Source organism: Salvia splendens, chromosome 1 (genome assembly GCF_004379255.2).
Source record: "Salvia splendens isolate huo1 chromosome 1, SspV2, whole genome shotgun sequence".
NCBI classification, from domain to species: domain Eukaryota; kingdom Viridiplantae; phylum Streptophyta; class Magnoliopsida; order Lamiales; family Lamiaceae; genus Salvia; species Salvia splendens.
Window position 1 is genome coordinate 38718757 of NC_056032.1, and position 25932 is coordinate 38744688.

The following is a 25932-nucleotide window of genomic DNA, read 5'->3' on the forward strand; positions in this document are numbered from 1 at the left end:
GATGCCCGGGGGGTACCGCCGACACAGGGGACTCCGGGGGTCGTACCAGCTACACAGTGGACTTCTGGGGGTCCCCGGCGACGACGGGGGATGTCTATCGCCCTAGTTTTGATTTTTCGACTGGTTCTTCGCACACATCGACCCAAACGCCCTTGGGGTTTGATAGTTTCTCCTTAGATGACTTGGTGTTTGATACTATCGGAGCTCCAGAAACTCTTGTTCAAGGGGGGGGGCAGAGCGGGGGCGTGGCGCCCCAAAGAAGAAGGGCAAGAAGAAGGTCGGCGAGTCGTCGCAGCCGGGTGAGGAGGAGGTGGACGGACGAGGAGAACGTCGCGCTCTGCAAGGCGTGGGTGAGTGTTTGCGACGATCCTCTCGTTTGGAACGAGCAGAGGATCGTCAACATGTGGGGCAAGATAGCAGCAGCCTACAAGAGATTTTGCCCGGAGGGGAGGCCACGCAACGGGGAGGATTGCCGGAAGGCCTGGAACCGAATCAGGGCTGCGGTCTCCCGATTTTTGGGTTTGTACACCAACGCACTCCGCATGATGAGCAGTGGCCAAACGGAGGAGGACTGCAGGAGAATAGCGGAGAAAGCCTTCCCACTGAAGGGGGTATACAAGGACTTCACCTACTGGAACTGCTATCTTGTGCTGAACGAGTCCGAGAAGTTCCGAGTAGGTGTCGACTCTGGCTGGCCGAAGAAGCAACGACTGAACTACACCGGCGATTTCAGCGGCAGCAGCGGTGGTTCCCACGACCTCCCCGAGACGACGCAGGAGTTCCCCACGCCGCGTTCGGTCGGTGGCCGACCTCGCCCGATTGGGCGCAAGCGCGCTCAACGGGAGGCGAGGGGGAACGCCGGGGCTTCCCAGGAGGTCCAGTCGACATCCCCCCTTGGCCAATCCACCGAGGATCTCAAATTCTTCGCTCGCGCCCAAACGCGCGCTCAGTTGATCAAGACGATGGCCGAATGGCGGGTGGCGACGGATCCCGTGGAGAAGAGCGTGCTTCAAACCTTGCTCATGAGCCTGCAGGACGAGTTGGAGGCGGCACGGAGGGAGACCGGCGGCGGCGGCGGCGGTGGTGGCGGCGGCGATGGTGGCGATAGCGACGGAGGCGGCGACGACGGAGACGAGGAGTGAATTGGCACTCCTTTTTATTATTGTATTTTTTAAAAAATTAATGTATTTTTTTAAACTATTGTACTTTTTAAAATTTTAATAGTATTATTAAATTTTTGTCGTATATGTCTCGTAAATTAAATTTCGTATATTGTGTGATTGTTAATTATTTCATTTTGTATATATTTGTTAATAGTGATGTGGATATTATGTGGCTAGGCTATGGCTGAGCTATTGCTGGGCTATTTGCTTGTTTTGATGATGTGGCAGGAGGATTTTTAGTGCTAATGATGTGGCAGTGGCTGAGCTATTCCTATTGTGGATGGCCTTAGAGCATCTCCAATAGCACTGGACGTCAAATAGCCATCAAATAGCCTTCACACTGCCACATCATCAGCACTACAATTCTCCTGCCACATCAAATAGCCCTCACATAGCCTTCACACTACCTTTCCACATCACTAATAAGAATTATATAATTTAATTTACACTTGTATCAACATACGGAATTTAATTTACGAGACAAATACGGAAAATTCGAATAATAATATTAAAATTTAAAAAGTACATTAATTATAAAAAAAAGTACAATAATATAAAAAAGTACAAAAATTAAAAAGTACAATAATATAAAAAAAGTACAAAAATTCGAGAGACGCCAGCCCTGATTCGGTCCCAGCACTTCCGGACCTCCTCCCCGGTGCACGGTCGCCCTTCAGGGCAAAATGCCCTGTAGGCTGCGGCTATCTTGGCCCACAAGTTGACGATCCTCTGGTTGTTCGAAACCAGAGGATCGTCGCAGACACTCACCCACGCCTTGGCAACCGCAACGTTCTCCGCGTCTGTCCACTTCCTCCGGCCCCGGATTTCGGCTTGGGGCTGCGACGACTCGCCGACCTTCTTCGCCTTGCCCTTCTTCTTACCCCGCCCTACTCCCTGGCTTTGAATGAGAGTTTCCGAAACCTCGTTAATATCAAAACCCAAGTCCGCTAAGGAGAAGGTCTCCGTATACTGTGCATCCGTTGGGGTCGATGTGTGCGAAGAACCGGTGGAAAAATCAAAAGTCGGCCGATAGGCGTTGTCCCCCCGTGCGTCCCCTGCTCCGGGGGAATAATCTGTTGCGTCGGTGGCATCATCTGCTGCGCGGGTGGCTGCATGCCGGGTGCCCACCCCGGCATCATCTGCATAGGGTGCTGCATGCCGGGTGCCCACCCCGGAATCATATGTTGCCACGGGTACATGTTGTAGTACCCGCTCATCGGAGGCCAACCACCTCCCCCATGAGCCGGGGAAGTATGGGACCCTGCCCCGGGAGTCGGGGGCGTCTGAGACCCTACACCGGGAGGCGGGGGAGTCTGAGACCATCCCCCGGGATTAACTGGAGTACCTTCGTAGTTGTTCTCCATTGCTCGTTATTGATCTTGTACAGAAAGTAAGGTAGAGAGAGAGTACTCGTTAAAACAAGTGGTGCGAATGAAAATGAGATTCAACGCGCGTATATATAGTGTGTTCGAAAAACAAAAAAAAAAAATTTAAATCCGACGCCGGTTTGGCGCCGATCCGGGACGCACAATGGCGCCCGTGATGATCGGCGTCGGAACCGGCGTCAGCGCAGGAATCGGCATGGCGACGCCGATTTCGCCCAAGCCGGTTCCAATGGTTCGGCGTCAAACCGGCGTGGGCGAAAAATCGGCGTGGCGGTGGTGACGCCGGTTATTGTGGATGCTCTTATAAAAAATGGAACTCCAAGTTCTACAACTAAAAATATGAATTTAAATATTTAATAATAAAGTGCAGGTCAGTGTGCAAGACGTTTCTCAACTTGTATATTGAGAATTCTAACTCATCTTAGAAATAATGGGAAATCATTGTTGACGGTACATAGTCGATTTAAAAATGAAAATAATTAAATTAAAGAAATTGAAATATTTCCAATCAAGATGTTCGCAAGTGTTACATTCATTTAGCAATGAGTTGCATCCATATTAATTCTTCGTCACTGAAATATTGAAAATGATTCTTCTTCTTTTCATAGATAATTATGTCTGGGAATATGAAAATTATGTTGCCTCTTGAATTCAAACCAATGACTATGTTCATCCACTAGAAAGATGCATCCACTTCAAATATTCGTGATTCAACACAACGATCTCATTTGAACCTATGCTTATGTAAAATGATTATATGGTTTGAGGATAATTACTGTTATTAAGTCCAATAAATTAATTATATGGATTATAGATAGTGGAAAAATGAAAGAAAGAGTAAGAACCATAAGTAGTAGGTCCATCCATTTCCCTGGATTATGGGATGTCCAATCACGATTCCACCACAAGAAATAGAATAATGAGGTGGGTATAAAAGCATGTGTGGTTTGGGAACAAGGAATTTCTTTACACAATTTGAATCAGATTCCCATTTAATGCCTAAATTCCCAGCTCTTGATAGAATAGGCCTTGCCTTAATTAATTAATCAATCAATCCATGGCATCATCATTCACAGGAACTCAGGATAAATGCAAGGCCTGCGACAAGACTGTTTATTTCGTCGATCTCTTGTCTGCTGATGGCGCCAACTACCACAAAGCCTGCTTCAAATGCAGCCACTGCAAGGGCACCCTTGTTGTATGTATTTATATTCTATACATACATGGATCTCTCTCTCTCTCTCTCTCTCTCTCTCTATGATTCTTAATTCAATTGTCTCTCTCTCTCTCTCAGATGAGCAACTACTCATCCATGGATGGCGTACTCTACTGCAAGACTCATTTCGAACAGCTTTTCAAGGAGTCCGGAAATTTCAGCAAGAATTTCCAAACTGGTCTGAAATCTCAATGTACCTTTTATACATATACTATTGCATCTTCTCCATAATCTGCTGATGATTCATTTATTCGTTCATGCAGCAGGAAAAGGAGACCGAGAAAATTCCCTTGTAAGATTTTATATGTATATATATATATATAGGAGATGGATCATTTCAAAACTATCTTAAAATTAGAATTTCAGAACTTATCATTAGTTGGTAGCACAAAACAAATCAACTAATATGGTTTGGTGCTTCCAACTGATAAGTTTTCAAGTTCTTTTCAATTGAACCACTACCTTAAGTATAGATATATCCAATTGTGAATGAAGATGTGTGCAAAAATGTTGATATTATTGTTGATGACAGACAAGGGCACCCAGCAAGATGTCTGCCATGTTCTCTGGCACCCAAGACAAATGTGCTGCCTGCACCAAGACTGTCTACCCACTTGACAAGGTACTCAATAACAGACATAGTCATAGATATGTAGGAGTTGTGTTGAAACAAGTTAAACGATGGTATATGTATGCAGATGGCAATGGAGGAACATATATACCACAAGTCATGCTTCAAGTGTGCCCATGGGGGTTGCCCTCTTACCCACTCCAACTACGCAGCCCTAGATGGGGTGCTCTACTGCAAGCACCACTTCCAGCAACTATTCATGGAGAAGGGAAATTACCAGCATGTCCTTGATTCCACCTCCCACAAGAAGACCGCCAGCATGGAGGCCATCGACGTCGACGGCCTCACCGAAGATGCCGACGAAGACAAACCTGCAGATGTGGACGATAAACCTGCCGACGAGGACAAACCCGCAGATGATGATGATGATAAACCCGCCATCGAGGACAAACCGGCAGATGACGATGATGCTGACAGGCCAAAAGAGGAATCCTAGATGTTTCATTTCTACTGGAAATATATATGAGCTATTCTTTTTCTTTTTTCTTCTGAGTTTTGGTTATGTGTTAGCACTAGTCTATATATGTATGACGTATAAATGTTGTTGTTAAGTCTTATGCACGCATGCAGTTGCAGGAGTATACTAGTAGTATATTATAGAGAAATAAGACAAGTTCTACACCTCAATATATATTGTTCAAATGGAATAGCATGCCTGCTAATTAAAAAACCAATATATTTGAGATGTTGTCGAGCCAGTCCCACAATTTGATAGCTGTAACACATGCATATAATTTCAATTTAGACGTAATTAGTTTTCAATGTTTGATGATCCAAGAAAGATGATTCAAGATTGAAAGCAAAGTGAAGTGTGCAACTCTGAGAAAGAATGCGGTAAAAGTTTCAACTATGATAAGTAGACTTCAAAAATCTAACATTGTCACTGGAGCCTAATGCATCTTTCTTCAGAAGAATATGATAGACACGCCCATTGTGAAACATCCAACAGCCACCCAAGGACTCAGTCGCTCCCCTGTTACAGGGATTGGCCACCTCTGAGTTAGAGCTCGTAAGAAAGCAAAAATACAAGTAGCAAAAGCAAACAAGAAATGGAGAATCCTTACAGCATGCATCTTGATATATCCAACTAATCACTCAAATATAAGATTGGAGTTTCGAAGGAATACATGATCAAACAAGCTCAGATTTGTTTGATCCATCAAAGTATGTGGTGGACTAGCCTATATTACTATTATCTATCTAACATATCTCACCTAAAATAAGTACCCCCTCAGCAAACAAGCCTCCTTATATAACAAGTAAAAGGTGGAGCCTATGGAGTAAAGGATAAAAGACATAACTTCTTTTATTATTACTTCAACAATTAAAACTGATGCTCTTACATTATATGTAAGTCACATAGGGTCAAATAGCATAAAAGATTGCTGCCCAGGCAAATGTAATTATTCCACTCTGGCATTGTGTTCCACGAACTGTTTACTGTTTAGTGGCCAGAAGTTTAGTTGGTCATGAAAACCTGTTCATTTTCATCCTACATGGCTTGCTGAAAGCGTTCTGTACATAATCTATCCCGGCAAATGGATCTTATTTCGACCATTAAATCTAAACGAGTTTAACTAAAAGGAAAACTTTGTTTACTTGCCAGTGTGACAGTTACTAGAAAGGCAGGAAGAAAAATTTTTGTAATGAAGAAGGATGATCAGTTTGTAATTCTCAGAAACTGGCAGTTTCGTCCTACAGTCTACAGGTCATGCTTGCTAAAGGTTGCCTATAGAATCATGTGCACACTCCTAGACATCATTAAATACAATATGAACCAAAAATCCATGTAAAAAACATAGTAATACAAATCACAGTTAAGAAAGTGATACCTATTCTAGCAGCCTTCCAGAATACACCTCGAAACCTGCCAGAGTGAATTTAAATGAGGATCCAATTATTAGGCTTCTCAATAAAAAGGCTGAATAACTAACCATGAATTTTATTGTGAAAAATTCATATCATAGAAAAGAGAAACAGCAGACAAGCAGGTACAAACTGACACAAATGTGATTTTCCTTCAAAATTTCTTGGATGTATAATTTTGTGCATGAAACAGGAGTTGAACCAAATTCTAAAACAAGAATTCTTAGACATGCAAGTCACGAATTAAGATCAGCTCATTGTATCAACATCTTCTGTCTGCTTATGATCATATCTAGGTTATGAAATGCTGGTAATTATAGTAAACAATTGGTAAGCTTTAGGACATTTTGTCTTTGTGTTTCAGAAAAAGCACCAAATCTTGTCTGAATCATCAATTATCAGGACTCTTCGGCACAAGTTCCTTGGTTGCTTCTTGCAATGAGGAAGTTGTAGACTAGTCTCTTGAGAAAAAAGACTGTTGCCCCAAGGTAATCATCAAGTTTCATGTTATCATGAACTTCAGCCAAAATATAAATTGTTTTCATGACAAGGCAGAAATGACAACTAGAAAAAGATCTATCACTTGGCGATTTGGCAGGAAGCTTTATCACTTAACCAATTACCTAAGTACAATAAATCAAAATATCTACAACCAAAGCTGGTCCATAGTCCATACAACACACTACCTTACTGTGTTTTAGAAGTTTCCATGTAAAACATCTCAAATTCCAATTTAAAAATTCAAACTTCATTTCTTAAAACAAACAATTTACATCCTCACACTAACAAAATATATTAACAGTTTCGAAAAGTAGAATATAGAACCACAACGTCTTACCCTGTTCTCTGTTCAAGAAGACCAGGGAACTGTATCTTCACATATGTGCAGGCACATATGCCTAACAAAACAACAGTAAGGAATGAATGGAAATTGAACAGCGCTGACTGAAAATTCATTAACAAGAATATCAGTAAAAATTTACAAGAGATTAAATTCATTGAACAAATCAAGTTACGGTATCCAAAGCCAGAAACGTGTTACCATGTCTTAATCACCTCGTTTTACAGCTGCAAAATCTTCCAGTTAATCTACAAAGACAAGATGCAGTCACTACTTTATTGCAAGGCAAATGTACACTGTTGGCGAACGTTCTCTTACATAAATAAGTCTATGAGTACTTTCCCTTTTGTTTAGTTTCTTAAATTTTGTTTTTAGTTATGTTACGTACATTCACAAATTACTATGCACAATTGGACTCAATTAAAAACGATGCAAATGTTGGAGCACTCCCATCATCTGACTTCTGTTGGGATATAGTAACGACTAAGAAGTAAGAACTTCAAATGCTTTGCATCAATATCTGAGTTCAACTAACCCCTTAGCACAAAATGGGAGAGAATATCATTTTCAAGTACTTTCTTCGTCAAAAATAGCTCATGCATCACCTTACCCTCATAGTTTCGGAAAAACTAAAGAATCTGTTTCAAAATTGAAATTCGCACAATATGAAAAAGGATTAATAGTGCAAACACAATCATGAGTTTAAGATTGCATTTCGGTCAGGGATTCAGAGTCAAAAGAGGCGTACGTAGGATACATTACACCTCAAATATTTAAAAAAATAAATAACACGGAAACGAGATAGCAAAATTCCAAATTGTGGACGATAAACACATCGGTGCAGCAGTGAAAGGCAGTAAATGAACTCATAAAGCAAAGTGATCTAAGGTTACAAGACAGTGCAGATCAAAACCCTAACTATTAAAATGCATAATTATCCAGCGATCATCGTTTGCAAATACACGGGAATTTTCACCCGAAAGCATTCTTGAATCTAATGCAATCTAATTGATTTCTAGCGAAGTAATAGAGACCAAAATCAAACTGAGAGGGATTACCAGAATTTGAAGAATTGTTCCAGTTATGACTGAAGATAACTTTTCTTCGTAGCTGAATGTAGATTTAAGAATCTACTAAAAAATTACTTGACTTTCAATTTTTCTCTAATTTTGCTAACAATGTCGGATTTTTTAATTAACGAGGTCATGTTCAAATTGATTCTAGTTAATCGTGTTCAATTTCAATTGAAAACGTCGAATCCACCTCGGATTTTCAAGTGGTCATAAATCATAATCCAATTTATTCGCAAACTTAACTGAATGTTCATTGATTATCCGATTTTAGTAAAATAAGTAAGATTTTATTAATTTGTAGGTTATTATTCCTTTATTATAGAGTAAAGGCCAAAAATAGTCTTGAACATATGATGATTGATCTAGAACATTATTTTTTGAATTATTTGGTCCAACACACTTGAAAACGGGTTAGATTTAGTCCTTTTTGTACAGTACCATTTAAAACTAACCGTCAATGGTTGTTTAGTCGATTTTGACCGAATTAAATTACTCATTATGTTTTATTAAAACCTAAATTATAACCTAATATTTTTTGTTTATAAAATTTTAAATGTAAAATACTTTTAACTAAAAAAAATGCAAAAAATACAAAACAAAAAAACTTCTCACTTTTGTCATTATAGAGTTACGATGACTAAATCAAACTAGTACGCCTACAATTTAGTGTTTAAAAATTTCAACTTAATCAATGATAAATAAATTTAAATTGCATCCATAGCTCTACTACGCAATCTACAACCAATTTACACAAACTGAAACCAAATTCCATGAAAAAACAAAAATAGATCAGCACATATTCACACTGCCACTGTTGGTAATATAAAAGAATAATCTCTAAATTTTTTAATTCACCAATGAAAAAGTTTTTGATTTTATATTAGTATAAACCTAAAAATAAATACTCCTACTCAAACACTAATAACTAATAAGATTGATTTTGGATTACTATTAGGACAAATTTTCTACGTATTGGATTACTAATAAGATTGATTTTGGATTAGTATTAAAACAAATTGTCTACGTATTTTATGTTGTAGTTTATCATTGGAGAGTAATTTTGAACCGAACTGAATGTAAGAAATTCCTCGGACACCTAGAACGGTCGCATTTCCTAGACTTCCAATTTATCTTTTAACTTCATTTCATTGAAAAATCGTTGTAGCATTTTCTTCTCTCTCAATCGCGAGATATCACTGTTTCTTCTACCTCGCGCTCTGAAACAACTTATGTAGGTCAGGATATCTCGATCTATATCTCAAGATTTTCAAGGTTGTGTAATTGGATACTAAATAGGCGCTCAGGATCGCTCAATTCGCCATTGTTGTAAAGTTTAAACAGTATTTTTTATGAGTTCGCGAGCGAGATACCCACCGCCAGGAATGGGCGGCGGCAGAGGCGGAGGGGGCGGAATGAACCCGAATGCCGGACCAAACCCTAGTTTTCAGCCACGAAACCCTATGCACCAGTATGTGCAAAGAAGTCCAGCGCCTAGTAATCAGAATCAGCAAATGTATCAGCAGCAGCAATGGCTGCGAAGAAATCAGTTGCCTCCTTCCGATTCCGCTGTCGACGAGGTTGAAAAGACCGTGCAGTCAGAAGCCATTGATTCTAGGTATTTGTCATTAATTTGCACATTTTGCCCTATGTTTCGTATTGGTTAAATCTCCCTGTTCCTATCATTTTATCTCCTTTTCTCTTCTTGCTTTTGTTGGCTTACTGCTATACTATTTCTTCGGTTCCTGTGGTTTTGTCTTTTATACTTATCTCTTTTTACTGAGTACATAGGTAGGGTAATTATTAAGAGTTCAATCATTGAAATTGTGGGTAAAGGACTGATAAATGATAATCTAGTTCTGTCATCGAACTATTGGGAATCCAAGGTGTTACAGTTTTGATATAAAAGCTACTAGTAATTAGTGAGAACCTGACTTCAGCCTCAGAAATGTACTTGCTGTGCTATTTGCATTTGGCAAGATTTTTGTAGTACTTTTTTAGACGACGAGATATTTTATGGAGTACATGATTCATCTGTAACTTAGCTTTCTCTTTATTTTTCATGTGGACATCAAGTTGGTAGTCGCTGTGTTTTGCCGAACGAAGTGCTCTATGTAGCGTTATTTAAAGTTAGAATTACATGTTCGAGCTTGTTAATAGAATGGTCTCGCTCTAATTTTAAGGACATCTGGGATAATCTTGTTATTTCTTAACTCTGCAATGTGGTTTTGTGGAAGTGCTGCTGCTTGCTTTTTTCTTTTTATGCTTACTGTTGTATTTTTTGCTGAACTTTGAGCTGTCTTCCTTTGCCACTTTATCTCCACTGTACACATAACATTATTCTTGCATAATTGGCACTTAAGTATTTATCTTGACCAGTTCACAAGATTGGAAGGCACGTTTAAAGTTACCACCACGGGACAATCGTTACAGAACAGAGGTAACACTCTCATTGTTCACGATTTTTGGATTATTGCACTAACAAACTTAACGTCAATATTGTTTCCCCCAGTTAACATCTCTGGTCTGTTCTACTTGGTAATGCAATCCTTGGACCATCATTGTCAGAAAAAAAACACTATATTGCATTAGAATGTTTCTGATATGTCGTAACTAAAAAGGTCTGATTGAGCAAAAAACAAATTTTGGATGCACATTGGCTAACTACATTTTAAGTGACAGGATTAGCTATTATTCAATTAAATCATAACTATGTTTAGGATTTGATCAACCATACCTTGGAAAATGCCATTTGTGTATGCTTTTTGTTTGTGCTTCTTATACAAGCTCTATTTTCTGTATTGTTGTCTTCCAAATTCCAATAAATGCTTAGAAACTAGCTCCCAGTGTGTGCATGTGTGTTTAATTCCTAGCTAGCTTAAGCAATCATGATATATGTCAAAAACTCAAAGGAAGTATCTTGTTTAGGTGACTGAATCTGTAGCACAATATTCTTCTAGAAAATTAGAAGACAATGTAGGCCTTTTGCTTATCCTGAATTCCTTTTCTTGTGTCATGTTACTTTTAGCATGAGAGCAGGGCTAATAATTAATTTCCCATTAATCTTCATGATGGAAGAAGCCCCCTCCTTCTCTACTAGAAGAGTGAGCAACTTATACTAGGAAAGTAAGAAACTTCTGTCAACCATTTTGATATTTTTCTTGATATTTCAGTTGATAATTGATGTTAATAACTGATTTGAAGAACTCAATTTAAGTGAAGAGTTTGTTAAAGATCTTAGGAGTGTTTGTTGGTGAATAAGTGAGCACTTGAGTGCACTGACTGCATTTCAACTGCTTTTCCATTTCACTGTCACAATTAGATTCATTCAATTTGTCTTGATGTGCAGAACATCTTCTGGCATTCTCTTTTAGCACTTCCGTAAATGACTTTATTGTACATTAAATTCTGCAAGGGTTGACATTAGTTTGTCATTTTATTGAATTTTGCTGTTTGTAATCTTAAGCCATGTCTGGAGTGACTGTTGGCCTGACTTTTATTTGTATTTTGTCTTTCAGGATGTTACAGCTACCAAAGGAAATGAATTTGAAGATTACTTTTTAAAGCGGGAACTGTTAATGGGAATATATGAGAAGGGTTTTGAGAGCCCATCTCCGATCCAGGAAGAGAGTATTCCAATTGCTCTCACTGGAAGTGATATTTTGGCTAGGGCAAAAAATGGAACCGGAAAAACTGCAGCGTTTTGCATTCCTGCCTTGGAGAAGATTGATCAAGATAAAAATGCAATTCAAGGTTTAGTTTACGTATTTGATGCTTTCTGCAATTATAGAGTCTCTTAGTATTCGTTGAAGAAAAAGGATGTGCTTTTAACTTGGTACTTAATGGAATTTAATAGTTCAAGACAAATATTTGCATTTATCATTGTGTTAGGACTTAGGAGGCAATGGCATTTTGACAATGTACCATGGTGCTATGTGTGTGTGTGTGTACTGTGTACACCAACACGTAGGGGTTTATAAAAGTGTGGGGTAGTAAAGATAGTCTTGGTCAACGATAGGAGTTTATTGGTCTCATTGGGTTAGTTTAACAGCTCCTTGGTAAATGTTTTGCGTAAAGTTGAAGAACATGGATACAATCCTTATATATTAAAAGTGCATGAACACGATGCAGACAAATTCTATCTAGCATTAATATATTTAGAGCTTTCCTTGTTGTTTTAACTAACTAACTAATTGCCAATATCCTTTGTTTTATGTTACTATTTAATGCAATTCATAACTTACTATTGAATACCATTGTTGGTTGATTTAGGTAACTTATTGATGCTATTCTCGATTTCTTATTTAACTAATCTGATCTTGGTATCTTATGCATGCATTTGCAGTTGTTATTCTTGTCCCAACAAGAGAATTGGCTCTTCAAACATCACAAGTTTGTAAAGAACTGGGGAAGCACTTACAAATTCAAGTCATGGCTACTACTGGCGGAACTAGCTTAAAAGATGACATAATGCGCCTTTACCAGCCAGTGCATTTACTTGTTGGGACGCCAGGAAGAATTCTTGATCTTGCTAACAAGAATGTCTGTGTTCTGAATGAGTGTAGCATGCTTGTAATGGATGAGGTAAGTAAATATGTCTTCTCTTTTCATTATCGACGTGTAGGATGTGGAAGAATATTGGTCCTCTGATATTGCATGACTACTTACTATGACTCATCTTCTTGTATCACGCCATTCTTTTAACTTTTATGGGGATTGGAGATTGGGTCTGTGGTTGTTACTTGTTAGCCCATGCCAAAGGCTTTATTGAGCTTTTGTGATGTGCTAAACTCAGAATGTCTAGATGAGGCCAGACATGAAAATCTTGGATAAGGTCGCCAAATCTTGAAAAACAGTTAACATCAGAATAAACTGTCTATTAGTGGTGGACGTACTTTTTATCCGACTTTGCTGGTTGCTTGTATATGCTTACAACATAATCATCACTCACCAGAGCATCATTTTCTTGTGCATTTCTGATTTGTCTGTTTCTCATACCGCATTTAAGCTGTCAGAAAAATGCTACTGATTGCTTAAAAAGTTAACCTTACTCTATTGATTTCTTTCAGGCTGATAAGCTTCTGTCCCCAGAGTTCCAGCCTTCTATTGAGCAGTTGATTCGCTTTATGCCCACAAGCCGTCAGATTCTTATGTTCTCAGCTACATTTCCTGTTACAGTAAAAGATTTCAAAGAACGATACCTTAGAAAACCCTATATTATCAACCTTATGGATGAGCTTACGCTCAAGGGTATAACCCAGTTTTATGCTTTTGTTGAAGAAAGACAGAAAGTTCACTGCCTGAACACCCTTTTCTCAAAGGTTAATTAATTCGAACCAACTATTTGTCTGTTCTATTATTTTCTGAGACTCTGGGGGTGACTTTACCATATTTGGTGATTTTTTTTGATATATCTGTTTCTTTGGCACAGCTTCAAATAAACCAGTCTATTATTTTCTGCAATTCTGTGAATCGGGTGGAACTTCTTGCCAAGAAAATCACAGAACTTGGCTACTCTTGCTTCTACATTCATGCTAAGATGCTTCAGGATCACCGCAACAGAGTATTTCATGACTTCCGTAATGGTGCCTGCAGGAATCTTGTCTGCACTGGTATGTACTATGCAATGGGTGGATACACCATATTCTTATTGTAACATGCCAACATGTAACAAAAATTGTGATATTTTCTTTTAAGGGCTATCTGAAACTTCGGTGTTTCTCTTCTCCGTTGCCCCATTTTTATTTTTTCTCTGAGGTCATCAACAGGTAGAGAAGTTTGTGAGTTATGGTACTTGGTAGTGCTATATATATTTGTTCTGATTGTATGAAAATGGGAATATGATGTTCAATAGTTTAGAAAGCCACCATAAACTATCTTGTTCTTATTACTTGCATGGTGAATGGCCTTACTCTTATCAGGCTCGGGCATGGTGGGTCTTCCAATCTCTCCCCCTCTCATTTTCTATGTTGTGTTTATACACATACATATATGAATGATTTTTGCCCCCCCCCCTAATATTCTTCTACAGATTTTCTTGTTCAGAAATCATATTCTCTCCTCCCTCTGAACGTGATTGCATTCTTTTGATATTGTTTTTACTTATTTTGCGTCCATTTTCAAACTGTAAAGCATTGATTGGGTACTGTTACAAGGTAAGAATGATGCTCTTCTACATGACTTTACTTTAGGGTCTGCTAACAAATCTCTTTTGGAACCTTGAATTTTGTATGCTGCCTTGTAGATTGATAGAAATGGCCTACTTTGGGGTCTGGCATTTGGTCATATCGTTTTATGACTATTTCATATATCTTATATTGATGATCATTTATGCTCTAAACTATGGTATTTGGTATTTTATTTTTCCTTTTTATATATTGCAGACTTGTTTACAAGAGGGATAGATATCCAGGCAGTCAATGTTGTAATCAACTTCGATTTTCCTAAGAACTCTGAAACATATTTACACAGGGTATGTGTGCGTTTTTTACTTTCATAACTCTTTTATAAGTTTTCATGTTAGTGTTTTGCTGCTTCCTACTATATTTATTCATTTTGTGTGAAGGTTGGCCGATCCGGAAGATATGGACACCTTGGCTTAGCTGTGAATCTCATCACCTATGAGGACCGTTTCAATTTGTATGTACTTTGATCCTTATTTTATATGTACTCTGTTTATAATTCATTGTTATTAGAGATTAATATGTTTATAAAAATTTATCATCATTCAGGTATAGGATTGAACAAGAATTAGGAACAGAAATCAAGCAGATCCCACCACAAATTGACCAGGCCGTATACTGTCAGTGATCTGTAGGGATTGCTATTCGACCCACGATTTGAAGTTTGTAAGGTTGTCAAATTCTTGAACTGATATTTCCTGTATTAGATGTTTTCTTCTCGCATCTCATTTTATCGGCCATTTATTTATAGGTAAATAGCACTAGTTCCTGTCGATCAATGTGTTACTTGGAAGAACCTTTCTAAATAAATCACGATGGACAGTCAGATTGTTTCTGTATCTTCTATTATTTCATGCTCTACTCCTCTCTAACACCTATTCAATTGCAGCAAAGCTGCTGCCCTGTGGAAGAGGTGAGATGATTGAAGGTTCGGGTTCAGATGAAACCATGGTCTTGGTAATGAGAAGCTTTATATATGATGCCCAAATGTCCAACATGTTGGGCATCTGATGCCACTTGAACTTCTAAAGGGATGGTATACTGTACAACCTTGAGGATTATATCTTATTGCTCTAGGTTATGACTCGTCTTATTCTCTATATTAACGTTAGACTATGGCAATCCTGTGTTTCTGTATGTCCTGTGCGAAAGAGGGTTTTCTTATCCTAGTTTGTACTATTGATCATGATTGAAGGAGAAAAAGAGATTGTTTCTGTTTTTTGATGCCTCATAATGTGATATCCCGGCAGCTGAAGAGGCCCCTTCACCGTCCAAGAATGAAGAATCCTGTCTTTTTTTAGATACTTTATATGTTCAGTTGAATTAGTTTTCAGACATTAACTATATGATGAGATAATTTATCAAAAAATCAAAGTGGGAAACAAAGAGTTGAGGCTAATGGTTGGGCTTGAGCATCTCTTGACTCTTGCTTTGCAACACTAGCTCTCTTCTATTCAGTCTTCTTGTGGAGTTGTGCTTCCTTGCTCTTGGCATTCTCTTTGTATTATGCCTTCTTCCTCTCCAACCGATTGTAGCAACCCACAACAAGGGATTTTCACTACAACATCAAATGCAACAAATAAGCTAGCGTTGTCTGTTACCCCGACTTTCTTTAGGCGCACCTCAAGGGAGCGGCCTTCTTGCTCTTCTCCCATAAACTTACTCTGGCTTGCTCCTTGTACTCCACAACTAGTGGCTCCATTATGTGGAGTAAATACTACTCCGTCCGTCCCACTAAGTGAGCCACTTTATTTTTAAATTTGTTTTGAAAAAATTATGTATATTTGTTGAAGTTGAGAGAATGTAAAATAAGGGATCCAATAATGTAGATAAGACTAATTTCTATATTATTCATTCTTACTTTACATTTTCTATATTTTAACTATTTTATACTATAATTTTTCTAAAACGAATGCAAAAAAAAGAAGCGTCTTGCTTATGGTGGGACGAAGGCAGTATTATTTTTGTGTCATGTCCCTAATGTGTCTATTCTCTATGCCCGCTATTAAATGTCTCATATTCTTTTTTTTGTTCATCCGGCATTAAATATTTCATTTCACTTGTACTATTTTTAATAAGCAGATCTCGCGGATCTCACATTCCACTATCTTACACGACTCGCGTTTTACTATAAAACTAATACTCCATATAAAAGTTGCAACCAAATTTCACTATTCTTTTCTGTCCACCCTTTATAAAGTTAAATAATTTCTTAAAATTGTACGACTAATAGTAAAGTTACTATGTTTCAGAAAAAATAACATATTTTAAAAATTGTACAACTATTAATACATAAAGTAAGAAAACGTGGTTGTAATATTGTTAATGTGGAATGTTTGTGGTTGTAATATTGTTAATGTGGAATATAGGTTTTTATTAGTATTAAAAAATTAGTACTATTAAAAATAGAGATATGTACTTGAGTCATTTTCTTTTTTAGTAAAAAATACTTAATTCTTTCTTACTTTACTCTCTATTCATCTCTCTACTTTTTCCTTTATACTTTAGAGCATCCACTATGATGTCTCCATACCGTCCCTTAAACTACTATTTGAGGGCTCCACTGTACTTTTTTACTACATCCCTTAACTAAGGAAAAGAACCTGCAACGCTCCGTCCCTTAACCGTCCCTTAAATTACTATTCATTCAATTTCATTTTTTATTTTTATTTCCAACCCAATTCAATTTAAAAACACACTTCATTAAAATTAAAACAACATTACAACTTAAAATAAAAAAATAGAAAAAAGACATAATTAAAATCATAAAAAATAAAAATGACATAATTTAATCTTCTCCGCCAAAGTTTTCCCAAATGTGTTCAATTAGATACTCTTGGAGTTGGGCGTGGACGCTAGAGTCGCGTGTCCTTGCCCGAATAGCCAACCGTTCTTGCATAGACGGATGCGCTCCACTTCGCGGCGGACTACTTGCGGTTGAGCTTCCGGGGGATTCGAGGTCGAACCAATTTCCCGCCTCGGGTCCTTCGTCTCAGACAATCATGTTGTGCAAGATTATGCACGTATACATGATGTCGACCATGCTCTCCATGAACCACGAACGAGCTGGGGCTTTGATGATGTTGAAGCGCGCTTGGAGAACCCCGAACGCCCTCTCCACATCCTTGCGAGCAGCCTCCTACTTCTGCGCAAAAAGAGCCTGCTTTGGGTTCGCAGGCCTGCTGCACGTCTTCACGAAGGTCGGCCACTTCGGGTAGATGCCGTCGGCGAGATAGTACCCCATTTTATACAGCCGGTTGTTGGCGACGAAGTTGATGGCCGGCGCTTTACCATCCAAAACTTCGGTAAAGAGGTCGGACTGGTGGAACACGTTTACGTCGTTGTTCGAGCCAGGGACCCCGAAGTACGCGTGCCAGATCCAAAGCCGGTAGTCGGCAACGGCCTCGAGTACAACGGTTGGGTGGGTGCCTTTGTGGCCGCTCGTGTAGGAGCCCCTCCAAGCCACCCGGCAATTCTTCCATTGCCAGTGCATGCAATCGACACTGCCAAGCATCCCAGGGAATCCGTGCACTTGTTCGTGCAGGTTGAGGAGGAACTGACAGTCGGTCGTGCTTGGCCTCTGGAGAAATTCATCGGTGAAGACTGCCCGGACGCCTTTGCAGAATTTGAGCAAGCACGTGCGCCCAGTGGCGTCTCCGATGTGGAGGTATTCGTCGAACATGTCGGCCGTTTGTCCAGTCGCAAGCTGACGGATCGCTGCAGTACATTTCTGCAGCGTCGTGTGGCTGGGACGGCCGACCGCGTCGAACCCTTCTCGGAAGAACTCTTCCCGGGCCGCCAAAGTATTCGCGATGTGGAGAAATAGCAGTTTACTCATGCGGAAAACGGCGACGGAAGTAGGTATCTCCCCAAATCGGGTTATCGCAGAAGTAGTCGGGTACTAACCTTGCGGCGGCTTCCTCCCGGTTACGATGGATGTACGTCCGGGAGCGTCGTGAGGGCGGCGCGGCTTACTCCGCCTCCCGTTGTCGATCTTCTTCAAGTGATTGTTCCATTATTTGACGCATTTGCTCAAAAGGATCCATTAGTTTGGGTTGATTTGAGATGGAAATTGGAGTGGATATAGAGAGGATTTGAGAGGAATAGATGTGTGTTTGTGTGTGAAATGAGTATGAAATAGGATTATTTATAGAGTAAAGAAAAAAAATTATAAAAAAAGTTGAAAATAAAAAAAAACAAAATGGTAACATTACCGTTTGAATTTTTTATTATTAAAATTCGATTTTTTTTAAAAATGAATTATTGCGTCATCCGTGACGACGCCCACTCGCGGGCCAGCGAGTGGGCGTCACGCATGCATCAGGCGCTCGCCACGTCGCCGAGTCGCGTGGCGCGACGTCGCGTCCCGCGTCGCGCACTCGCGGGCTACGAGACGGCATGGAGACGGGCTAGGGACGGAACGTGTCGCTGCAACGCGTCCCGCGGCGGTTCCGTCCCTCGGGAACGAAACACGAGCCCAGTGCGGGACGCGTAGTAAATGCTCTTATTCGCCTTTTATTTAACTCATTTAAAACAATTTTTTTTTCTTGAATCTAGTGTCGAAAAGAAATTACTCTGGCACGTAGAGACGGAGGGAGTAGTTTACTAGTACATGACAAAATATCGAGTCGTAATGTAATGTGACAGACGATGCACTTGTAAGAATAAAAAAGTATATAAACAATTTTTAGCTCTTAGTATAACAGCAAATAATGAGATTTTATAGCCTCTTTCTTTCTTATTCTCCATCTCCGCCGTTAAATTATAGTCTGTCCAGCACAAGCAGCCGCCACTGAAGGGAAATCCCCAGACCGTGTAATTCCTTGAAACCGACTTCCGCTGTTCAGACAACATAAGATGGCGTCATCTGCTGTAGCTCCAACGTCCTCATTCCTTGTCGACAAGGTTTGTGTGCTTGAAAAAGTAGCATCTTTTCATTTAATTTCTTCCAATTCATGGGACGTTTAGTTAATCGAGAAAGTTTATATAATTTCCCTCATTTTTGTGTCTGTGTTTGCAGAAAATTTTGGGATTTTCAGCATCCTGTGCCCAGCCTTCTTCATTTCCATGTTCCCCGCAGCTTTCCAAAAAAAGGGCTTCCACGAAAATAGTTTCTGTAATGACGCCTCAGCAATCTGAGCGCAAACCATCGGCGACGGGGGCGGTAATTAATTTAGTTTTTTTATATCATTTTTATAAAAGATTTCAGATTAAATGGAGAGGGTTTTGGATTTTGATGGTTTTGGAAAAAAATAAAATTGTAGGTTAAGACTGGGATGACCATGACTGAGAAGATACTGGCGAGAGCTTCAGAAAAATCACAATTGGTTCCCGGTGAGAATGCGTGGGTCAATGTGGATATTTTGATGACACATGATGTTTGTGGCCCTGGTTCCATTGGGATATTCAAAAAGGAATTCGGCGAAAATGCAAAGGTATTTTTTAATGAAAAAACAGTATTTCTTGATTGCATAATCTTAAGAAGAAACATGTGCGATTTCTGAGTTGTTGAAGTTAGTTTTTATAGAATTATATTATTGGAACATCTTGAGGTCATGTATTGCATTCCATGTTTGAGACCTTGTAACTCTTTGATGAATAAAGTGTATTGGTTGAGGTTGTGTATGTGTCCTCATCTTTTCGGTAGTGACTAGTACTGTGTGGCCATTGATAGAAGTAACTGGGCACAATAAGAAAACACTGTATAACTTAGCTAGTACAAACCGAAGGCATATATCTTAGTTAAGTTTAGGATCATTTATCTCTTGAATTTGTATGTAAATCTTAGTTCACAAAAACTTAATACACTTTATTTTAGATCTCTAGAAAGGTGAATTCTCGGTTGTACTTCATGCCTTAATTTCTTGTATTCTATTTTAGGGTCTTGGTGATATTCCACAATTTTGAAAAACTTAAATTATTTTCTCCTACAGATATTTTCGGATGATTTTTTTGATGTTATTTGTGTATGCTGTTCTCAAAACAAAAGGAAAAGTTTGGCGTATATTATCTGGCTGTAATTTCATTTTGTTGTGCTTTTCACACTTTCCTAAACTGTTGTTGTACTTTTTGGTGTGCCTATCTCACTTTATTTGTTGCTTGCTATTTGCTATTGTAGGTGTGGGACCGTGAAAAAGTTGTTATCATTCCTGACCATTACATCTTCACAACCGATGAACGAGCAAATCGAAATGTAGACATCTTGAGGGATTTCTGTAATGAGCAAAATATTAAGTACTTCTACGATATTAAAGATCTCGGAAATTTTAAGGTATGACTACTTGGCTAATTGCTGGAACTAGTGACTTACTAACTATCCTGTCAAATGTTTTTTGAAGAAAGCAATTGAGTTTGATCAACTCACATTTTAGGCTAATCCTGATTACAAAGGTGTCTGCCATGTGGCTCTTGCCCAAGAAGGCCATTGCCGACCTGGAGAGGTATAGAAAAATGTTCTGTATTCGTGATTTAATGTCCCTCTGGTCTCCTCTAGTAACCAAGTTCTAGATGAGGCTGTATTTAAAAATGATATCAATCCCTCTGATAACTTATGAACTATATTATGCTCCTAGGTCCTGTTGGGTACCGACTCTCACACGTGTACTGCTGGAGCATTTGGTCAGTTTGCTACTGGAATCGGAAACACCGATGCCGGTTTCGTGTTGGGCACTGGAAAGCTTTTGCTTAAGGTATATTTAATGTTACACGTTCTTATCTTGTTTAATCTTGTTTTCTTTAATTTCTTCACGAATTCTAGACTTTAATTGCTCAATATGCCGTCCAGTCCCATTTCTTTCTTTTCACTCTGGTCATGCAGATTTAATAATTAACCACTGACAGTTTTATTTGAATTGGAAGACTAAAATTTGACTATCTAAGACTAAAGTGATAATTCACAATTCTGTTTATTTCTTAATGAGTATGACTGTTTGCGAGACTATCCCTCCATGTCTTAGATATGATGAACGCATGAATCAGTGAGTATTTCTTGTAAATGCATTTCAGGTGCCCCCAACTTTGAGATTTGTAATGGATGGTGAAATGCCCAACTATCTGCTTGCAAAAGATTTAATTCTGCAAGTAAGTACATGCAAGCTTATAATCATTTGGTCACACGAACATCAAAGGCAACATATTGATTCATGTGTTGCGTATTTTGTAGATTATTGGTGAAATTTCAGTTGCTGGCGCGACATACAAAGCAATGGAGTTTGTTGGTTCTGCTGTTGAAAGTTTGACCGTAAGCGCATCCAACCATTCAGTAAATGCATATAAGTTCTTGAGGATAATGACCTGCATTTACTTTAATTTGTTCTTTGTGTAACTTGAAATTTACTTTTTGCTGAAGATGGAAGAAAGAATGACTCTGTGCAACATGGTAGTTGAAGCTGGAGGAAAGAATGGTGTCATCCCTGCTGATAGTACCACTTACAAGTTCCTTGAGGTTAGTTTTAGGAGATAAATTCTGTGACCGTAGTGTGTGTCTGAACAAAAACACACAGGGATCACAAATTTCACACAGCTAACCAATCATTGTGAATATATGAATAATAAATATATATGCTGGTTCAAGTTTCCTTGAGTTGATGCTTTTTGAAATCTGCAAGAAATGAGAACATCTATATTACGATTTTTCCTTTTATCAATAGTGACATTACTTTTTGGCTGCCCAGGACAAGACATCTTTGCCATTTGAACCAGTATTTAGCGATGGAGGAGCCAGGTAGCTTCTTGTTACTTTTGCAAGTTTTGAACAGTATTATGTTTGTGACACTAGGCTTAATCTTAAATCAAATAATAGCAGAGAGAGATTGTGTTAGGATTCTCTGACATATTAATCAGTCTATTTACCATCCTTGGTGATATATGGAAACCTCTCTTGTGAAGTAATTTGGAATTCCCTTTGACACATTGATCAATACATTTCCTGTCAATTTTAATATACTAAAACCTAACTGTTAGTATGATTTTTTAAGCATCATGTCATTTCTTTAATATGGTGAACTTGTACAATTGTGTGTTTATGGTCAAATATCTTTTTACCTTTTCTTTTAATTAGGTTTCTCAAAGAGTACCGGTTTGATATTTCAAAGCTCGAGCCTTTGGTGGCTAAGGTGAGTAATATAAACCCCATTGTTCGTCTTTGAATCCTCTTAGGAATTATCTTTAGAGACGTAAATGTTTCTCATAGACATGCTGTCTCATTAATCTCTTTTGTAAATGGAAGATTGTTGTATGATAATTAACTGTTACACTCTTGAGGTGTGTTCTTTTTGATAGAAAAGGGTGTACACATATATTTTAGGGTGTGGTTGTTTTTGTTTTTGTTTTGGTTAATCTACTTTCCCTTTTGATTCATGGTTAATTTCGGTCTACGCCTTGGCCTACTCGTTCTAATGGGCAGAACTTTGTGCCGAATCGCAAAAATGGCATGATCTGTTAAAAATTGCAAAAATAGCAAGACTCGGATGTGACTCGGATACAGCCTGTGCCTAGTTTTTTGGGCTATAAATTGTCGTGGAAAACTCAGATCCGACTTGGATATTCTAATTTATTTTGTAAATTATGTGGAAAATGCATTTTCACTCGAGCATCAAAATGTCGTCGTTTGATGCCCAATATATATATTTTCCATTTAATTTTACAAATAAATCAGAACATCCTACGTTTGGGCCTTCCATGTCAGAATTTCCATCCCAGCTCAGAAAGCAAGAAATACAGGCATGAGTCATAGTTTCCACTCGTGCCCAAAGATCAGACTATTTTTTGCGATATTTTAAAGGTCATGCCATTTTTGCAACTTGGCCCAAAGATCAAGCCATAAAATTTATCATCTTTTATACACTGACATAAACTTTATGGATATCAGCCTCATTCTCCCGACAATCGTGCTTTAGCTCGAGAATGCAAAGATGTGAAAATTGACAGGGTATATATTGGATCTTGTACTGGTGGGAAAACAGAAGATTTCATGGCTGCTGCTAAAGTATTTCTTGCTTCGGTAAGTAGCTAAATATTGTTTAGTAATAGGCCTTTTATGTATCTTCTGTGTAAACTCAAAATCTGATGACCTCACTGCTGTCGAAAACCTTCCTAATGTAGTATATGCTAGTACTGGAGATGCTCTATTTATTTGTGCACTTAGGTATGTGTGAAATATATGTGTGCACCGTTTACCAGGGAATGTTACGGTTTGTGAAAAGTATCAGATCAGTCTATTATAAGCTCAATGAAGCATATGTACTCTCTCTGGACTTTTAGAAAATCGTATTTGGAATGCAAAAACTTTCTTGAACTTACACATATTTACTGATTCACAGGGTAAAAAGGTCAAAGTCCCAACCTTCCTAGTTCCAGCTACACAGAAGGTATTCTTTCTAAATTACACATGTTTTCTAAACAGGCCAAAGGTAAAACCACAATTCCAAACATTCAATATTTTGTATCTAATTACACATATTTCGCAGGTTTGGATGGATGTATATAGCCTTCCGGTCCCAGGATCGGGCGGGAAAACTTGCTCACAGATATTTGAGGAAGCTGGATGCGACACTCCTGCAAGCCCCAGTTGTGGTGCTTGTTTGGGAGGACCAAGAGACACATATGCACGCATGAATGAAGCTCAGGTATACACCGTTGCGTTTTATAACAATATATACTAGCTTTGCCCAAATAGTAATTCCTTTGGTCTCCAAGGAAGAAGGTGATAGAAAGTGCTTTTGCATGTCTGATTGCTAACTCAAGTTTTCATCAAATAATTTTATTAAGTGGGGTAATCATGATTGTCTTCCTAATTTTAAGCATTTATCAGAACATGTTCACAGTGAACTTTTTTTCTCTCTTTACAACCCCCTACTCTGTGAAAGGTTTGATGTATGTCCCAATTAAATCTGTTGAGCTAGCTCAATGTTCTGTTGCTGGAATTGGGTTTTTAAAATTGTTATGTTAAGTGAGAATCGAAAAGAAAAGTTGGCAATACAAAACACGATTAAGTAAAGGTCTTGTTTGGGTTTAATATGTAATTATAGATACTGTTTTCTGAACTGCTTATAGAGATTCATATACATGGAGTAGCATATATCGTCCTTATTTTGTTGCAGAGGACTAGAAGTTACGCCCTCCGTCCCAAGGAAGATGACCCCTTCCTTGGGCGGCACGGGATTTTATGTAACTTTATTTTGTGTGTTGAGTGGAAAGAGTAAAGTAAGAGAGAGGGAATAAAGTAGATATAAAATGTGTTTCCATTGAGTCATCTTGAATGGGACGGAGGGAGTTTAACATAACTAGTAGTCGTAATAATACTAAATATTGCAATCTTGGTAATATGCAGGTGTGTGTTTCAACCACAAACAGGAACTTCCCTGGTCGAATGGGGCATAAAGAGGGACAGATTTATCTAGCTTCTCCATACACGGCTGCTGCATCTGCGTTGACTGGTTTCGTGACTGACCCACGAGAGTTTATCTAGAGCATGATTTTCACGAATGAGAGTAACTTTGTGCACTACTTTTCTGAATGCTGCTTCTGAGTTGTTGACGTTACTGATTCACATATTGTGATGTGTTAGAAGTTAGAACTGGTGTTTGATTTGGGAAGTAGATTCTTCAATAAAGATGATTGTTTGACATGCTTTTTATTTTATTTTAATTTGCTGGAAAAAGTATGTATGGTAAGAAAGAAGAAAATAATAGGAAAAACATATTTCGAGGTCCTTATACTAATACATCTTGTTTTATTTGATCCTTTGACAATTTTTGTTTTATTTTGATTTAATAAGTTTTAATACTTTTATATTATTTGGTTGGATCTTTATTCAATGGACTTCAAATTTGATTATTTTTTTGTGTTTATTAAACTTATTTGTTTTTCTTAGATTTATTTTTGAATCAATTCAGCTCTAATATCGACTCAAGAATCATTGGGAAAATGAACTTTGATATTGCTCGTTATTAATTTATAAATAAGAGAATTTTAAATATTTAATTTTCATAAGAACAAAAAATCGATGAGCACTAAGAGAAAAAAAGCACGAGACATCTTCGTTAAACCTTTTATATACACTATAATTGTTTTCAGATGATAGAAATTGAAGAAAGTTTATAGCATTTTATAAGGGATGTAAAAGATGCAATATATAGGATTGTTAGTGAATAATGTAAGTTGCATATCTAATTTCATAATATTAATTTAAATATAGGATGTTCTGCATTAATGCATTTTTTCTCAAGTTGCATGTGTATTTGATTATTAATTACTTTCAAAATTTTGAATGATGATAAGATCATTAATATTTTTGTTGAATTTTTTTTGGTATATACATAATCAGGGCTATTCTTAAATGGAGAAAACAATCTTTACGTACAAAGTATAACATATAGTAGGGTTTTAATCCATATGGATGTACTAATATATTTTCTTCAACAACAAGTATATTTCAAAATATTTCTGGCAGAGGAGCATAATGGTGGTGGTGGGGAGGAGAGGCGTGGCATTGGCGGTGGCGGTTTCTTGTTGCGACGTGGCTATGGGGGGAGGAGGAGTACGGCGGTGGTCGTTGAGCGGCTCAATATTCAACATC

General features: G+C 38.3%; 3 protein-coding genes across 4 annotated transcripts; all 3 read left to right on the top strand.

The window, feature by feature from the left end:
• The first annotated feature begins 3528 nt into the window (after window positions 1–3528).
• LOC121749966 (LIM domain-containing protein PLIM2b-like) lies at window positions 3529–5022 on the top strand. 2 transcript variants are annotated; one of them, XM_042144517.1, is made up of 5 exons: window positions 3529–3746; window positions 3843–3942; window positions 4028–4056; window positions 4297–4386; window positions 4463–5022. In XM_042144517.1, exons 1-5 carry the CDS (start codon window positions 3606–3608, stop codon window positions 4829–4831), a joined length of 729 nt encoding a protein of 242 aa, XP_042000451.1. In that variant the 5' UTR covers window positions 3529–3605; the 3' UTR covers window positions 4832–5022. The 2 variants fall into 2 exon arrangements, with proteins under 2 accessions (XP_042000451.1, XP_042000452.1); XM_042144518.1 differs by having other exon boundaries at window positions 4031–4056.
• Window positions 5023–9265: 4243 nt separating this feature from the next.
• LOC121749992 (DEAD-box ATP-dependent RNA helicase 6-like) lies at window positions 9266–15572 on the top strand. Its single transcript, XM_042144519.1, has 10 exons — window positions 9266–9790; window positions 10552–10612; window positions 11691–11925; window positions 12518–12756; window positions 13242–13493; window positions 13604–13784; window positions 14556–14644; window positions 14738–14811; window positions 14904–15025; window positions 15244–15572. The coding sequence occupies exons 1-9, from the start codon at window positions 9525–9527 to the stop codon at window positions 14980–14982; spliced, it is 1476 nt and encodes a 491-aa protein (XP_042000453.1). The 5' UTR covers window positions 9266–9524; the 3' UTR covers window positions 14983–15025; window positions 15244–15572.
• A 3479-nt stretch (window positions 15573–19051) lies between these two features.
• LOC121750008 (3-isopropylmalate dehydratase large subunit, chloroplastic-like) lies at window positions 19052–25075 on the top strand. Its single transcript, XM_042144520.1, has 15 exons — window positions 19052–19259; window positions 19375–19518; window positions 19619–19789; window positions 20473–20625; window positions 20726–20794; window positions 20927–21043; window positions 21360–21434; window positions 21517–21594; window positions 21703–21798; window positions 22028–22077; window positions 22414–22468; window positions 23224–23355; window positions 23675–23722; window positions 23822–23980; window positions 24685–25075. Exons 1-15 carry the CDS (start codon window positions 19212–19214, stop codon window positions 24820–24822), a joined length of 1533 nt encoding a protein of 510 aa, XP_042000454.1. The 5' UTR covers window positions 19052–19211; the 3' UTR covers window positions 24823–25075.
• The last annotated feature ends 857 nt before the right edge of the window (window positions 25076–25932 follow it).

Excerpts from the sequence above, each read along its gene's own strand:
- LOC121749966 (XM_042144517.1), top strand. The coding sequence starts at position 3,606 with ATGGCATCATCATTCACAGGAACTCAGGATAAATGCAAGGCCTGCGAC. Across the intron at positions 3,943-4,027 it reads CAGCAAGAATTTCCAAACTG|CAGGAAAAGGAGACCGAGAA; the intron begins GTCTGAAATCTC and ends TCGTTCATGCAG. Across the intron at positions 4,057-4,296 it reads GAGACCGAGAAAATTCCCTT|ACAAGGGCACCCAGCAAGAT; the intron begins GTAAGATTTTAT and ends TGTTGATGACAG.
- LOC121749992 (XM_042144519.1), top strand. The coding sequence starts at position 9,525 with ATGAGTTCGCGAGCGAGATACCCACCGCCAGGAATGGGCGGCGGCAGA. Across the intron at positions 10,613-11,690 it reads ACAATCGTTACAGAACAGAG|GATGTTACAGCTACCAAAGG; the intron begins GTAACACTCTCA and ends TTTGTCTTTCAG. Across the intron at positions 12,757-13,241 it reads GCATGCTTGTAATGGATGAG|GCTGATAAGCTTCTGTCCCC; the intron begins GTAAGTAAATAT and ends GATTTCTTTCAG.
- LOC121750008 (XM_042144520.1), top strand. The coding sequence starts at position 19,212 with ATGGCGTCATCTGCTGTAGCTCCAACGTCCTCATTCCTTGTCGACAAG. Across the intron at positions 19,519-19,618 it reads AACCATCGGCGACGGGGGCG|GTTAAGACTGGGATGACCAT; the intron begins GTAATTAATTTA and ends ATAAAATTGTAG. Across the intron at positions 22,469-23,223 it reads TCGAGCCTTTGGTGGCTAAG|CCTCATTCTCCCGACAATCG; the intron begins GTGAGTAATATA and ends TATGGATATCAG.